This window comes from Peromyscus leucopus, chromosome 16_21, assembly GCF_004664715.2.
Source record: "Peromyscus leucopus breed LL Stock chromosome 16_21, UCI_PerLeu_2.1, whole genome shotgun sequence".
Classification (NCBI taxonomy): domain Eukaryota; kingdom Metazoa; phylum Chordata; class Mammalia; order Rodentia; family Cricetidae; genus Peromyscus; species Peromyscus leucopus.
This window is the reverse complement of record NC_051084.1, coordinates 11,810,899-11,825,769: the sequence shown is the minus strand read 5'-3', so window position 1 is coordinate 11,825,769 and position 14,871 is coordinate 11,810,899. Positions and strand designations below refer to the sequence as shown.

The 14,871-nt window shown below is 52.4% G+C and overlaps 1 protein-coding gene across 4 annotated transcripts in view; it reads right to left on the bottom strand.

Moving 5' to 3' along the window:
* The window catches only part of Brpf3 (bromodomain and PHD finger containing 3), a 37,918-nt gene extending 23,446 nt beyond the window's left edge, over positions 1–14,472 (bottom strand). For 3 of the 4 annotated variants that reach the window (XM_028888355.2, XM_028888358.2, XM_037200166.1), the window contains exons 1-4: positions 14,410–14,472; positions 8,689–10,156; positions 5,637–5,793; positions 2,087–2,218 (exon numbers count right to left, since the gene is read on the bottom strand). In XM_028888355.2, coding sequence (XP_028744188.1) covers positions 2,087–2,218; positions 5,637–5,793; positions 8,689–10,130 — 1,731 coding nt within the window. In that variant the 5' untranslated portion in view covers positions 10,131–10,156; positions 14,410–14,472. Of the gene's footprint in view, positions 1–2,086; positions 2,219–5,636; positions 5,794–8,688; positions 10,157–13,868; positions 13,957–14,409 lie in introns of those variants that run through there. The other variant, XM_028888356.2, reaches the window with a different exon arrangement.
* Between the last annotated feature and the right edge of the window lie 399 nt (positions 14,473–14,871).

Below are 14,871 nucleotides of genomic sequence, written 5' to 3'. Positions count from 1 at the left end.
CGGAATCCTGGGAGAGGGCTGCCATAGGAGTAATGGTTGTACAGGCACTCTCCCACGTGTGCTCTCCACCAAAACATGCTGTAGCATGGAGCCCTCTCACCAGCCTGTCACCATCCCCATTCTTCCCAGCCTCCAGAATTGGGAGCTAAATCAACTTTTCTTTGTAAATGACCCAGTCTATGATAATCTATTATAGTGGCAGAGAATAGATTAGAACAAACAGCTACTTTATAAATGTTTTCTACGTATCAAGACCATACCAAAACTTACAGAAGTAATAACAATTACTGATTATAATAATTAACGCTTTTATAATTCATGTTAGGTCCCAAGTAATGGCCTAAGCATTTTTAAAAGATTTATTTTTAGTTATGTGTATACGTCCTATGGGATGTATGTGTGCGGGGGAGGGGGGTAGTCTGAGCACTTTATGTAACACTGAGTGTGCCAGGTAGGTACAGACAGACATTTCACAAAGAAGTGGAGACAGAGAGACCTGGCTCCAGGGTCACACAGCTAATGGGGCAAAGTTAGCATGGAGCCCCACTCAGCTTCTAGAGTACTCCAGACCATTACGCCACGCTGTTCTTCTCCCTGTACTACCTCAGTTAATGACACAGTAACTGTAGCAGAAATTAATACCCCCACTTTATAATTACTATGGTTGAATTACCATGAGTTACCTGGTTGGAAAGTAACAGAAAGCATCTGAGCCTGGGCCTTAGTCCAAGCACACTGATAAAACTGAATGTGAGCACATGTGTATCTCACAAGCACTGAGAGAGAGCTCTCGCTGAGAACACCTGTGTGGGCCCAGGTGACCAGGGAGCCCAGGCCTACCGCTCACGCAGCACCTGCATTGGTACCCTGTATGATGATATTTTACATGTACGCCCTGACATGAAACACCACTAGGCCACAGCTGAGACTGACAAGCTCCTTCCTGCCTCTTGTCTACATCAACATAACCCTGCCTACCTACCCAGAGCCAGGGCCGCCGCCACCTCCTCCTCCTCCTCTCATTTTTCTGAACCAGAGGCAGGAAGATAATCTCAGCTATAGGACCAAGCCTGGATACAAATTATAGTTTGACCTGTGGAGACCTTGAGGGAATCTCCCTGGCCACTCATGCTAAACACGGAGGGAGATGCCCAGGATGCAGAGTGGAACTCAAGCTGTTGGCCTAGGAAAGAAGGGCTTGTGCTTGAACTGAGTGGAAGGAGAAGGAGCAATTTTAACCCAGGCCTTGAAAGCACTCGAGTAACAGCTGCGATTCTTGGACTAGAGAGAACAGTTTGGGCTTGTCATCCATTCAATTAATAATATTTGCTCTGTGCCATGTGCGGAGCACTCCAGCAGACACTCCAGCAGGGCAGAGTATCAGTACTACCATTAATAATAACAGCATACCACCTTGCCAGCCCTGATGATGCACCAGGCGCTATTTTCAACTGTTTACATATATGAATTCATCTCTTTACGCTGTCGGCTCCGCCGTTATCTCTTTACTGAAGTCGGGGAAACAGAAGTATTCAGAGATTAAGCAGTTTGTTTAGTGCTACAGAAATGGAAAGTAACAGAGCCAGGTTTAGACTCAGTCAGACAACATACCTCCTGCTCCTAAACCGCACGCTATACCACCGACCTTATCATTCCCTGTGGTCAGGGACTTATAGAACGTTCTGGAACTGAGGCTGGAAATTTTAAATGACTCTGAGTTCATAAATGCTTAAGGCCCAGGGAGAACCTCAGGCTGGAGGCTGTCATCTTGCAATGTCATGCAATGGCTCCAGAAGCTTTTCAAAACATCCAGGTCAATCTCCCTCCAAAAACTCCTAAATCAGAAACTCTAGTCATGGGCTCAGGTGTGAAGGACAAAGCTTAGGCTCCAGCCCAAATGAGTGGAACCACAAAATACAGAAGCCACCAGAAGCATCCCACCCAATACCAAGTGGGCAGATCACAGAGCCCACTGTGCTCAGCACGAGAGGGAAGACTGAATGCTGGCACCAGAGAGGTGGCCCCGAGTCCTCTGGTGCCAGAGAGAAAGGGACCCTCGCGAGAGCCTGGCCAGGCCTCTGCTCACCTGCTCCCGCTTCAGCTTCTCCCGTTTGCGGATGAGCTCGATCAGCAGCCGGGCCCGCTCCAGGTCGTGCCGGAGTTTCTGCCAGTACTTCAGCTCTTCCTTCACCGCGCTTGTCTTCTCGTCCTGTTCCCGCTGAGCAAGGCAAGAACAAGGTGGGCGGTGGCCTCCTTCCTTCCCACAGTCCCCGCTTCAACATTCAGGACTCCTGACTCTTCCCAGACCAAGGTTGCTGAGAGCCCTTTCCCAACACCACCCAGGGCCTTTCCTCCAAGCTTCCCGGTGTTGTGATGCTTCCTGGGTGCTGAGCAAGAGCAAACAGTGAAGAGTAACCTGGGGTTGCTTCCCCAGCCCCAGAGACATGGCTGCTCAGCTATGGCCCTCAGAGCTGGAAAGAATTTCAGGAGAAAACTAGCAAGCAGGGGTTGAAAGAATCTCACCCTAGAGCTTTGCCTTGGCTAGAGAACAAAGTGAAGTTCTCACTAGTAGCTTGTGGTTTGAAAATACTTTGGGGGCTGGAGAGATGGCTCAGTGGTTAAGAGCATTAATTGTTCTTCCAGAGGTCCTGAGTTCAATTCCCAGCAACCACATGGTGGCTCACAACCATCTGTAAAGGGATTGATGCCCTCTTCTGGCATGCAGAAATACATAATAAATAAATACATAATAAATAGATGAATACATAATAAATAAATAAATAAGAAAATACTTTGGTAAAACAGCAAACATCAGTGAATACAGGGCTGGAAAGATGGCTCGGTGGTTAGGACCTGCAGAGAACCCATCTTAGAGCAGCCTCCTGTAACTCCAGTTCCAGGGGAGTCTGCCTGTCGCCTCTACAGGCACCTGCACTATCGCACAAATTCATGAGCATGCAAATGCACATGCATACACTTAAAAAGTAAAAAATTAGGGGCTGGAGAGATGGCTCAGCGGTTAAGAGCACTGACTGCTCTTCCAGAGGTCCTGAGTTCAATTCCCAGCAACCACATGGTGGCTCACTACCATCTGTAATGAGATCTGGTGCCCTCTTCTGGCCTGCTGTCATACATGCTGTATACATAATAAATAATAAAATCTAAAAATAAAATATTAAAAAAAAGTAAAAAATTAATCTAAAAAACAAACAAACAAACAAAAAAATCAGTGACTCCCATCCTGGAAGAGGTCACTATTGCTGAGGGAAGGAGGAAGCTCAGCATTTGTAACATAACAATGTAACGGCTTAAAGCAAACAAAAACTGGTAACATAAACGGGAATCTGTGGACACAGTGATCCATAATGTCAACTGTAATACAAAGGTTGGAGCCGGGAGTGGTGGTGCAGGCCTTTAATCCCAGCACTCGGGAGGCAGAGCCAGGAGGATCTCTGTGAGTTCGAGGCCAGCCTGGGCTACCAAGTGAGCTCCAGGAAAGGCGCAAAGCTACACAGAGAAACCCTGTCTCGGAAAAAAAAAAAAATACAATGGTCGGGGTGAGACTCAGAACAAGACTTGCTGGGAGGAGTTTGCTAATGCTACAGAGACTTCCGGGAACCCGAAGTTGGGTTCCAGATAGCTGGTGGAGTTGGTCACGGTGGTGGTGGTGGTGGTGGTGGTGGTGGTGGTGGTGGTGGTGGTGGTGGCGACTTTAATCCCAGCACTCGGGAGGCAGAGGCAGGTGGATCTCTGAGTTTGAGGCCAGCCTGGTCTACAGGGAGAGCTCCAGGACAGCCAGGGCTACACAGAGAAACACTGTCTCAAAAAAAAAGGGGGCTGGGGGAGACCAGAAGAGAAGCTAGTGATTCAGGAGTTTAGATATGACATGCACACAGGATGCCCAAGGCACAGGTCATGTGGAGTCTTGTGCTACTCTGCAGCAGAGTGAGGAGGCCAAGGAGAGATGGAATGGAGCAGCTGCGGCCGGAATGCCCAATGATGTGAATGTGGGAAGGGAACCAGGAGCGGACAGCACTTAGCGTGCAGGGACTGCTGGTGTGAAATGGCTGCCACAGCTGGCCAGGCCGCAGATTATTTACCATGACATGTCTGGGGGCGAAGGGCACCTGCTCTTCCTTTACACAGTGGGCCCACACTGGCTCTCACTCAGCCTACCTCTTCTGTGACGTCTGGAGGGTTCGGTCTATGCATTTGTGACAATGGGCTCTTCACAAGGCCCTGGAGTTTGTCCTTAAGTCAAGCCTTGTAGTGATACATTTTTTAACAAAAATATCTCTTGGCCTCGAAGAAACTGAACTTTTGGCAGACTCTACAGCCAAGTTAATAATATGCCTTGAGATCATTTAAGACTCTGTACTTGGAAGGCAGAGGCAGGCAGATCTGAGTTCAAGGCCAGCCTGGTCTAGAATTCCAGGGCGGCCAGTGCTACATAGTGTTTAAAAAGAAAAAAAGACTATGTAATCAGTCTGCTGTCCTACTGTGTACTTAGCCTGTTTAACCTGCCTTTAAGAGACAATGTAATCAACCTTACTGGCCTTGGATTTCCTGTGCAATCAGTTTTTACAATCTAAGCATAGCTTTCATCTTGTTATGTTCTTTCCCATGTCTCTGACCAAGACTAGAATGTGGGTGAGTGTGTGTGTGTGTGTGTGTGTGTGTGTGTGTGTGTGTGTGTACACTCGCCTGAGAGTACGTGAGTGTTGTGATAATCGTTTGCTAAAAGCAGTCAGCAGATTAGAAGCAACCTGAAAACAAATATCCACCATAAATTTTGGGAACAACATGTGAATATAGTTTTTAAGGTTTCTTTGCAGTATTGCGTGTTTCTGGGTCAGCTGGGGTAAAATGACTTCTTCCTTGTAAAACTGTCAAAACTTTGTGTTAAGGAATGGGCTGGAGAGATGGTGCAGCCGTTATGAGGACTGGCTGCTCTTGCAGAGGAACAGGGTTCAGTTCCCAACATGCACATGGGAGCCAACAACCATCTGTAACTTCAGTTCCAGGTCATCCAAAACCCTCTACTGGTCTTTGTGGACAACAGATACCCACATGGTACACAGACACCCATGCAGGCAAAACACCCATGCACATAAAATAAATGTAAAACAAACAAACAAAATCCCTCATTGGTTCCCATGCCATGTTTTCTGTGCTGCTCAATTAATACAGAGGAAAGCCCTTCATTAGGTACAGGTGCAGGCACGATAGACATCATACACATACAGGTACAACTCAGAGGCACGACAGACCACACACACACACACACACACACACACACACACACACACACACACACGGCAACAGACAAACTACAGGTAGGCCAGACAGATGTAAGACACAGGGAGGGAGAAGTAGAGAATTGAACTTTGGTCAAATTAATCCGAGAGGAATGGCTTCTCTGAAGTTCTTTAGTACACGAAGCAACGCAAAGCATCTCCCTTCAGAAGAGGCCACTGTCAGGTCTGCGGCTCTCTGGGGGCTGCAGGCTGTTCCTGGACAGATCACTCTGAGGTGATTGCCGACAGGCCACGGCTGCTGGGAAGGAAGGCTCAGGGAGGAGAGCCTCCCCGTCCCTCCACTGCATCCCTCCTGCAGCAGCCTCCACCCTCACCCACCTGCTCGGCGTTCCTCTGGGACTGTAAGTGGGAGTGCAGGCGCCGGATGAGGGGCACACCGTTGCGAGCCTGCCGTTTCAACAGCCAGTAGTTGTGAAGCCGCTGCATGAACTGGTTTTTCCTCTGAAAGGACAGACCACTACAGATCTTGTTCAACCTTGAGTAGAGGCACAGAGGGGGAGAGACAGGTCAGTGGAAGCTCGGGCTACACACAGCTGCGCATCCTATCCAGATCTCAGTTCTCTTCTGACCTTACAGAGGAAGACAGAATAGAGTGACCAAATGCCTCACCTCAGGGGAGAGCTGAGAGAAGACAGCAGAGTTAAGCAGCTCGGACTGAGCAAGACACGTGTCACCTGCTTTCCCGCCTTGCCTTGCAGGCCTGCTCCTCCCAAGGAGCCCTGTCACAGAAGCCCTACTGCCTGCTGCTGTCACATGCTTTCAGTCCTGAGCAAGGCCTGTGCTCCTCAACCCGCAGCCACCTCTCGATGGAAGCAGCAGAAAGAAAACAGGAATTTGAGTAAGCTGCGTGCTACGTGGCCAGTTTCCTGCCCTCTGTGGCCCAGGATCTCACCAGACCCTGGGGAAGCACACAACCAAGCTCAAAGAAAGTCAGCCAGGTTACTGCTTTCTGCACCCAATGTAACCTCTTAGGGTCACCTGACCTCTGGGAGGGTTTTGTGTGTGTACATGTGTGAGAGATGGGGTCTCACTAGACCACCCAGGCTGGCCTGGTACTTACGGTCCTCCTGCCTCAGCCTCCCAAGTAACTGGGGTTATAGGCATGTACCCAGCTGACCTTTGATTTTCATTTGAAAACTCTTAGCATCCTAAAAATGCCTAATTTTTAACCAAATGGAAAAAGGAGAAAAACAACAAACATCGAAACCTAAGAGGACAGAAGGCTCTAAAACTGCAGCCAGCCAAGTCTTAAGATCTGGGTTTAAACTAGTACCACTCGTGGGGGTGGGGCAGGGAAGGAGCCAGTGAACCGCTTCAAGAGCAGCAGCACCATCCCCACATCACAGGGTACGGGCAGGCACCTGAGGACCACACTGGTGGCCCTCGGCGGGACCTGAACCCGTGACCCCTTCTCTACTACAGCACACGCCACGGTAAGCAAGGCCCCGTGCTCTTGTGCTTCCCTCTGCTCTAGCTCTCCGCCCCACTCCTCAGAAAGAGAACCAAGTGTAGCTAATGGAGGTGAAACTTCCAGATGGGCGTGTTGGGCGGGCACTGCCCATCAATGCCTTCTCCATCGCCGGTCAGATGTTCTTGCCCCAAAGCCAAGCTTACCTAGGCCTTTCCCCAAAGGACGGATCCCCACCGACACCCATGCCAAGCACACCTGCCCAGCTGCAGGCCAGCCCCCTTCCCCTGCCTCTTGGCCACGGTGGGGTCCACGGCATTTGTGCGGGCGGGCGGGCGGGCGGGCGGGGGAGGAGTAACAGAAACAAAGCAGCAGCAGCAGCAGCCACCGTTTATTGAGCGCCTACTATCTGCCAGGTACTGTGCTAAGTGTTCGACTCACATTGCCTCATTTGTTCCTCACAAGTCAGTCGGGTGAGCTTGCTTAGAGCAATTAAGCAACTTGCCAAAGGTCACACAGAGGATTAAATGGTGTGTTTGTTCTTAGCCAGTAGGAGCGGCTCCTCAAACAGCAGCTATGACAACCAACAGCTAGCCCCAGGGTACAGACACCCCACATATGGGGACTAAGCACGGACCCAGTTACCGCAAGAAAGAGATGGCCAAGGCCAGCTCTGGGTCTAGAAGACGCGAGAGTTGCTGAAGTTCCCGGCGGAGCCTCCCTGTCTGTCCTCACCTTGTTCTGGTATCCTCCCAGGGCAGCAGCAAGCCTGGCCGCCTGTTCCCTCGCACGACTGATGTCTTACAACCCGCCAGTCCTCCTTTATCCCCAACCTTCTCGTCAAGGCTCGGGCGGGAGACAGCCCAGAATCTGCCCCTCTCCATCTAGCCCCACCCCTTAGAACAGGATGTGGCATGTAGTAAGTGCTCAATAAACACCTCATCGAATGAACAAAGGAGCGAACAACTTTACCTCCCGTGGCTGTGGTTTCTTCATCTAGGAATGTGGGAGAAGGTGCAAGGACCACATTAGATGAATAGTCTCCAAGACTCCTTCCTTCGCTAATGCTATAGCCTTATCTTTCTTTCCTTTTTTTTTTTTGGAACAGGGTCTCACTGTGCAGCCCTTGCTGGCCTAGAACTCCCAGAAATTCACCTGAGGCTGCCTCCCAAGTCCTGGGATGAAAGGTGTGTACCACCCACATCCGGCTACCACTGTATACTTTTTAGAGGAATCACCCTGAAGTGGCCTCTGCTGGGAAATCTGCCCTAACTCCTGACCCTCCATCAGCCCCAGTTACCACATAGCTATGCACTGCCAGGTTCATTCAGGCACAGTGATCTCTCTGTAGACTCAGGGAGGTCCGGGTGGCTTGGTTTACAGAGCTGAACTTTCCCCTGAATATAAAGCTTCTCAAGGAGGACTGCCCCGCCCACATCCCTCGTAAATAAAAAGTCCCCATCTTTCCCAGGACAGAGCTTTTTGGAAGGCAAGTGTTGAATCCTTAACACAGTAGCTCCCCATTTAGAACAGTTCTGTCTTCACATGGGTTTGGGGGAGCCTGTGTGAGAGCCCCTGGGGCTGTCACACAGATGAGGCAATGTGAAGGACACAGCCTGCATAAACAAAGACCAAAGATGATAACCACCTAGAAATCCATGGAATAGTTAACAGCGGAGAATTATACTGTTCACAATACCATTTAGTGTCACTGCGAAAACTATCATCCTTAGTTGATACACTGTCACCCGAGTTTCTAAGCAACGTAAGTGATTTATGTCACTCCGAGCCAGAGGAAACACATTACTTGGAGGGCACGACAAAACTACAAAAGAGGCCCCGGTTCCAAAGAACAAGCTTGAATATGGGAGCCCAGAGGAGGTCAGATATCCATCAACCATATTTGGAGGAGACCTGGCCTAGGGTGAAGACCAAACCAAGAGCCCTTCTGATGAGGCTCACCTGTAAGAGGGTATCTGTGGGACAGTGACCATGGGGACAGTGGTGGAGGGTGTCTCCCGGCCAGCTTCCTCTGGCTCCTTCATCTTCTGCTTTGAACTCATCTTATTCTTCTTGGACACCACCTTGAGGGGGCTGCCCACCCCACCTTGGCCTTCCTGATCTTCCTCCTCTGCTTCTTCCTCTTCCTCCTCCCTGCCACCCTCTTTCAGCCCGTCCTCATCCCCCGCCTCACTGAGGCTTCTGGGGGAGCCACCCTTTCTCCTGGCAGTGGCAACACACGGAGAGTGGGCCTCACAGTACGCGGTCTTTCGCACGGTAAAGATGGTGCCGTTGAGGCTGGTTTCTCTCATGGGCTCAATCTTCATGAAGAGTCCAGCCCGTTGTGCGCATGTCACATGGAAGGCGGTGTAGCAGTTGACTTTATGGCACTGGATGGCTGCACCCAGCCCCTTCTGCTTGCAGATATAGCAGGTCAGTTTCCAGCGAGCAGGTGGAATGTTGTCAATGCCCTCAATGGGCTCCAGAAACACGGTGTTGGCAAAGCAGACTTCAGGGATCCAGATGGCGCAGACTACGTGGGCCCAGTGACCGTCACTGGTCTGTTTGAAGGCCCCACCTTTATTGGGGCAAAGGACACAATCTACTGGCCGGGCGGGAGACTGCAGGCAGCAGCGGCATAACCACTGGCCCTCTGGGATATAGGGGACGCCATAGCATTCCTGGTGCACAGCTAAGTTGCAGATGTCGCAGAACAGGATGACGTTGCTGTTGTGGCATTCATCATCCAGGCACACACAGCAGAAGGCGTCTTCGTCAATTAGTGACTGCTGAGCCCCGCTGCTGCGACTTTCCAAGTATGACTCCTTCTCCAGCCGGTCCACCAGCAGCTCGAAGGTATCTGGTGACACCAAACTGTGCCCATCTACACGCCGCTTCTCGTTGACCATGTCTAGCCAGGCAAGGTCCTCCTCATCCATGTCATATTCTACCTCTGCATCCAGGTCTTCAGGAGGCTTCTCAATGTAGCGGTAATAGGCAGCAGGCAATGGGGGTGCTTCCGGCTGGCTACCTGTGTCTACCACTCGAAAGCTGGGCTGTGGGAGGTGGAAGGAGGTGCCAGACGCATGCTTGGAACAGGACTCCTTCTTCTTGCCTTTAGATGAGGGCTTCTTGGACTTGGCAGGGAACTGAGGCTGTTCACTGTTTTCCTTGTTACTGTTGCACTCAGTGATATCCTGAGCAGTTAGCTCATCTTCAGTGATGATCTTGAGTGGGTCATAAATGCTGATACGATGTAGGCGGCCATCGATGTCGACCTCGACAATCCTCTGGGCTTGGGCATAAGTCAAAGTCTCTCGTGTGGGTGAGCACTTAAGACTGTATGGGGATGGGGATCTCCGGCCCTCGGCATTCTGCCGTGACTTCCGTCGAGGCTTCCTCATGGCAACTAGAAACCGCAAGGACAAGCCTAAGGAGAGAAGGCCACAGGAGTGTAAACTGGATATTGCTACATCCACTCATTCACCCTTCCAACATCAAGTGGACCAAGAGACCCGGCTGTTTCCTCCACACAACAGCCCTCTAAAGCATCCGCCAGGCATCACCTTCTTTAGTCTTTTTACAAACATCACTTATCTGTGAAACTTTTTTCCCAATTTCTTTAAACTTGCAAATCCCAGCCAGGTGGTGGTGGCAGCGCTCGCCTTTGATCTCAGCACTTGGGAGGCAGAGAGGGGCAGATCTCTGTGGGTTCCAGGCCAGCCTGATCTGCACATTGGCATTCCAGGACAGCCAGGGTTACAAAAGAAACTGTTCATTCTGTTTTTATTTTCTTTTTGGTAACACCATCTTCTACGCCACGTAATTTACCTATTTACTGTGTTTATTATTTCCTACTTCTTTTAGCTAGAATGTGGACTCCATGGAGGAAAGAATTGCCTAACTTTCTCATTCACTGCTGTATCCTCAGTGTCTGGAAGGATACCTAGATAAGTGCTAGGTGACTGAAACTAGATACTTCTGTGTTTGTTTGTGTGTGGTGTGGGTTTGGACATGTGTGCATGTGTACCTGACCACTCAGGCACATGTGGAAGCCAGAGACTGAAGTCAGGTGTCTTCCTCAATCATGCTCCACGAATTTTTTGAGATGAAACCTCTCACTGAATCTGGAGTTTGTGGGTTCAGTTAGAGTGGCTGGTCAATGAGCACCTGGGATCTGCCTGTCTCTGTCCCCCAGTACTGGAAGAAGTATAGACCTACTCTGCATTTGACTTTTAGGTGGGTGCGAGGGAGCAAACTCAGGTCTTCATGCGTACTCAGTAAGCCCTCCACCCACTTTTCCCAGCCTTGAAATTAAACACTATGATCCTGGTCCTCACGGAGCCCTATATCCAACTAAAGGGACAGGGCACAGACAGCTCCTTATAAAACACAGGACGAGCTCTAATATTGTAATGACACCTGCAATGCCATGAGACATTGATTATGGGAAAAGATGATGGTTAAGGATTCCGAAAACAACATACTAAATCAGAAGGATTGCTTGAGCCAGGAGCTCAAAGTCAGCAACAATGCAAGACAATGTCTAGCTTGTTTGTTTGAGGGAGGATTTCTCTACCTAGCCCTGGTTGTCCTGAAATTTAGTATGTAGGCTGCTATGCCCAGCTAAGGTCATGTTTGTTTGTGTTTTGTTTTGTTTTAAAAAAGGGAAGGCAAAGACTACAGTGGTGACAACAAGACTATTATCTACTTTCTAACAAAAAAAAAAAAGAAGCAAGACACAAGAAAAGGCCGGGCAGTGGTGGTGCACCACGACCTTAATCCCAGCACTCAGGAGACAGAGGCAGGCGGATCTGAGTTCAAGGTCTACAAAATGAGTTCCAGGACAGTCGGGGCTGTATAGTGAGACCCTGTCTCTAAATAAATAAACATATAAAATGAAACCACAGGTCTAAGGCCTCTCCCAAGACATTTACCATGGTTAGAAACCCTATCTCTTGGCCCTGTCAAGAGCAAAAACATATAAAATGCTTCAAACTGTAGTACCCAGGGTACTTCCTGCAGAAGGCAGCACCTAAAATAACCGCTTAGGACATTGCCAAGCACAAACCTTACAAGCTCTGGGAATGCCTCTAAGAAATCTTTTAAATTTTAAGTAGCCTGTCTGAGCTCTTCATTGGACTCAAGGACAAGTTGATTGGGGTAGAATCTGAGGTGAATTCTCAATGTACTATTACCTCAGAAATCTCGATCCCATGACACTCATATCTAATCTACCCTTGGGTACCAGAGAAAGCCCTATGCTTCCCACAGCATTCTCTGATGGAGGGAACTATGTCAAGGCCCTAAGGAACAGTGACAGACAGTTGCTATCATTACCAGGAAGACTTCTGAGATATGATAATAGTTCAGCATACTTGAACAAACTACAATGGCCTTTTCTTTTTACTGTTTCTCACAACTACCTCGGGAGGTTGTGCAGACATTTCAGGCTTGAAGAAACAGAAGCTCGGAAAACTGTGACTCGGCCAAAGCTAATGTCCCTCCAGATCTCCTGTTCAAGCCGGGAGGTTAAGAACACCAGTGAGAGCCGGGCGGCAGTGGTGCACGCCTTCTTCAATTCCAGCACTCGGGAGGCAGAGCCAGGCGGATCTCTGTGAGTTCCAGGCCAGCCTGGGCTACAGAGCAAGTTCCAGAACAGGCACCAAAACTACACAGAGAAACCCTGTCTCAAAAAACAAAAACCAAAACAAACGAACAAAAAAAGAACACCAGTGAAATGTTCTCCACCAATCTAGGTTCTAGTCTTCGGCCTACGTAACCTGGACAAAGCTTTTTTAATTTCTCTGTGTCTTCATATTTCATCCATAAAACAAGAGCAGTGCTGGGTGTAGAGGCATACTTTTTTAATCCCAGCATTTGGAAGGGAGAAGCCTACCTGCGGAATTTGTGGCCAGCCACATCTACAGTTTTTTCAGACCAGCCATAGCACACAGTGAGATTCTTCCTTAAAAAACAAATATATGAGGGCAGGAAAGAGAGCTCAGCAGTTAAGAGGACCTAGGTTTGATTCCCAGCACCCACACTGTGGATCACAACCGTCTGTGACTCCAGTTCCAGGGTATTGGCATCTGGACTCCCAGGGGAACCAGGGATACATCAGGCAAGATCCCCAAATACATAAAAATAAAAACAAAACAATTAAAAACAAATAAAGGCAAGAAAAAAAAAAGTATCTTTTTGTTCTGTTTGTTGTTTGAAACAGGGTCTCTGTGTGTAACAGCCCTGGCTGTCCTGGAACTCACTCTGTAGCCCAGGCTGGCCTCGAACTCACAGAGATCCGCCGGCCTCTGCCTCTCCAGTGCTGGGATTACAAAGCCTTCAACCACCACAGCCTGGCGAACATAAACTTCTGGAGGACGATCAATCAATCGCCATTGACAACCATAGTGATAAGGCCTTTAAATGCCAAGGTGTGACTTAACCCAGCCCGGCTGAGGCGGACAGACAGACACCATCCTTTGGAGCCAAAGGACACAGAACCGGGACCGCAGCTCTGTTCAGGTTCCTGGAGCCCCCAGGGCTTACAAATGTCAAGGTCTCGGGAGCAGCCCCAGCCGCCCTCCCGGGGCGAGGAGGCTCTGGCGAGGGAGCACGTACCTCAGAGCCGACTTGGGGGAGCCCAGCGCCCCTCTCTCCCCATCTCCAGCCCCGGTCCCCTCTCTCGGGGCTCGCCCTGTCACCAGGGGCCAGCAGCGGGCGGGGCTGCGGCTTGAGGAGAGCGGGGAAGGAGTTTCGCCCACACGGAGCTCACCTCTAGCCCGGGTGATTTTTGGCGGGAGTTTCCTCCCGTCCACAACTCTCGCCACACACACGCTCCCTAAGTGTCCCCGACACCTCCCTTCCCGGCGGCCCCGGAGCCCCGCCTCGCCCACCTCACCCCGGCCCCCCGAATGAGGAGTTTCGACACACGGGACCGAAAGCCGCCCTGCACGCCACACTGGAGACTCGGGAGACCCGGTGAGGACCCCCCCCTCCTCCCCGCCCCCGCCGACCAGGTCCCCGCCCCTTTAAAGGGGCGCCTCTTCCAGGACGATCTTCCCGGCGCCGACCCCCGAAGGGGAGAAGGAGAGAAACATCTCCCCCCGCTTCCCGGGATCCGAGAGAGAGGGCGAGCGCACCACAGACTGACGCGGAGTCCGGCCCTCACAGAGAAAGCGAGCGCCAGCGAACGAGGGACGGAGGGGACGGAGGGGACGGGGCGGGGGGAGAAGAGGGGGAGGGGAGGGGGGCCGAGATGCGAGCACTTATTGGCCGCCCGGCCTGCCTGTCAAGGGGGAACCCGGGCGCCCGGCGCGGCCCCCCGAGGGCGGGACTCCCGTCCAGCCTGGCCAATGAGCGAGCACGGGGAGGGCGGGGCTTAGGCGCCGGGCTGCCAGGACCGGGGAGGGACAAGATGGCGGGTGCGGGAGGGGGTCCTCGCTCTGCGGCTCCCCCGCGCGCGCCTTCCCCGGCTCCGCCGCCGCCGCCGCCGCCGCCCTGGCTCCAGGGGGAGCGGGGGGCTCGCGCGTCGCCCCCGCGCCCCACCGGGGCGCCCCCCCCCCCGTGCGCCCTGGCTGCACCCCCTCCCCGCGCGCGCGCGGCGATCGGTCCCGTTGGCCCCCGCCGCCGCCCCCGCTCGCTCGCTTGCTCTGGCCCCGCCGCCGCCGCCCCCATTTTTACCTCAGCCGCCGGCCGGGCCCCTGGCTTCGGGGGGCCCCCCTGGGCGCGGGCGGGCGGGCGAGCGGACGGGCGGGCCGGGCCCCCGAGCAGGGTCGGCTCGCGGCCCGGCGGAGGGAGCGCGGCCTCCTCCCGCGCCGGCCCCTGCGCTCCGTCTCCCCCCGGCCCGGCCGCCGCTCCCGGGGGAGGAGGAGGAGGGGGAATGGAGCCGCCGCCACCGCTCCCGCCGCCGCCGCCGCCACGGAGCCCGGCCGAGGGGAGGGAGGGATCAGCCCCCAGGCAGGATCCGCCCCTCGGCCTCCCCCCCGCCACCTCCACCCCTTCCCTCGCTCCCTCCCCGGCTCGAGCCGCCGCACGCGGAGCGGGAGCGCGAAAGCGCGGGGAGGACCGGAGCGGACGCCCCCGCCCGAGCCCGGCGCGGTGGCAGCGGCGGCAGCGGCAGCGGGGAGACGGAGCGCGGAGCGG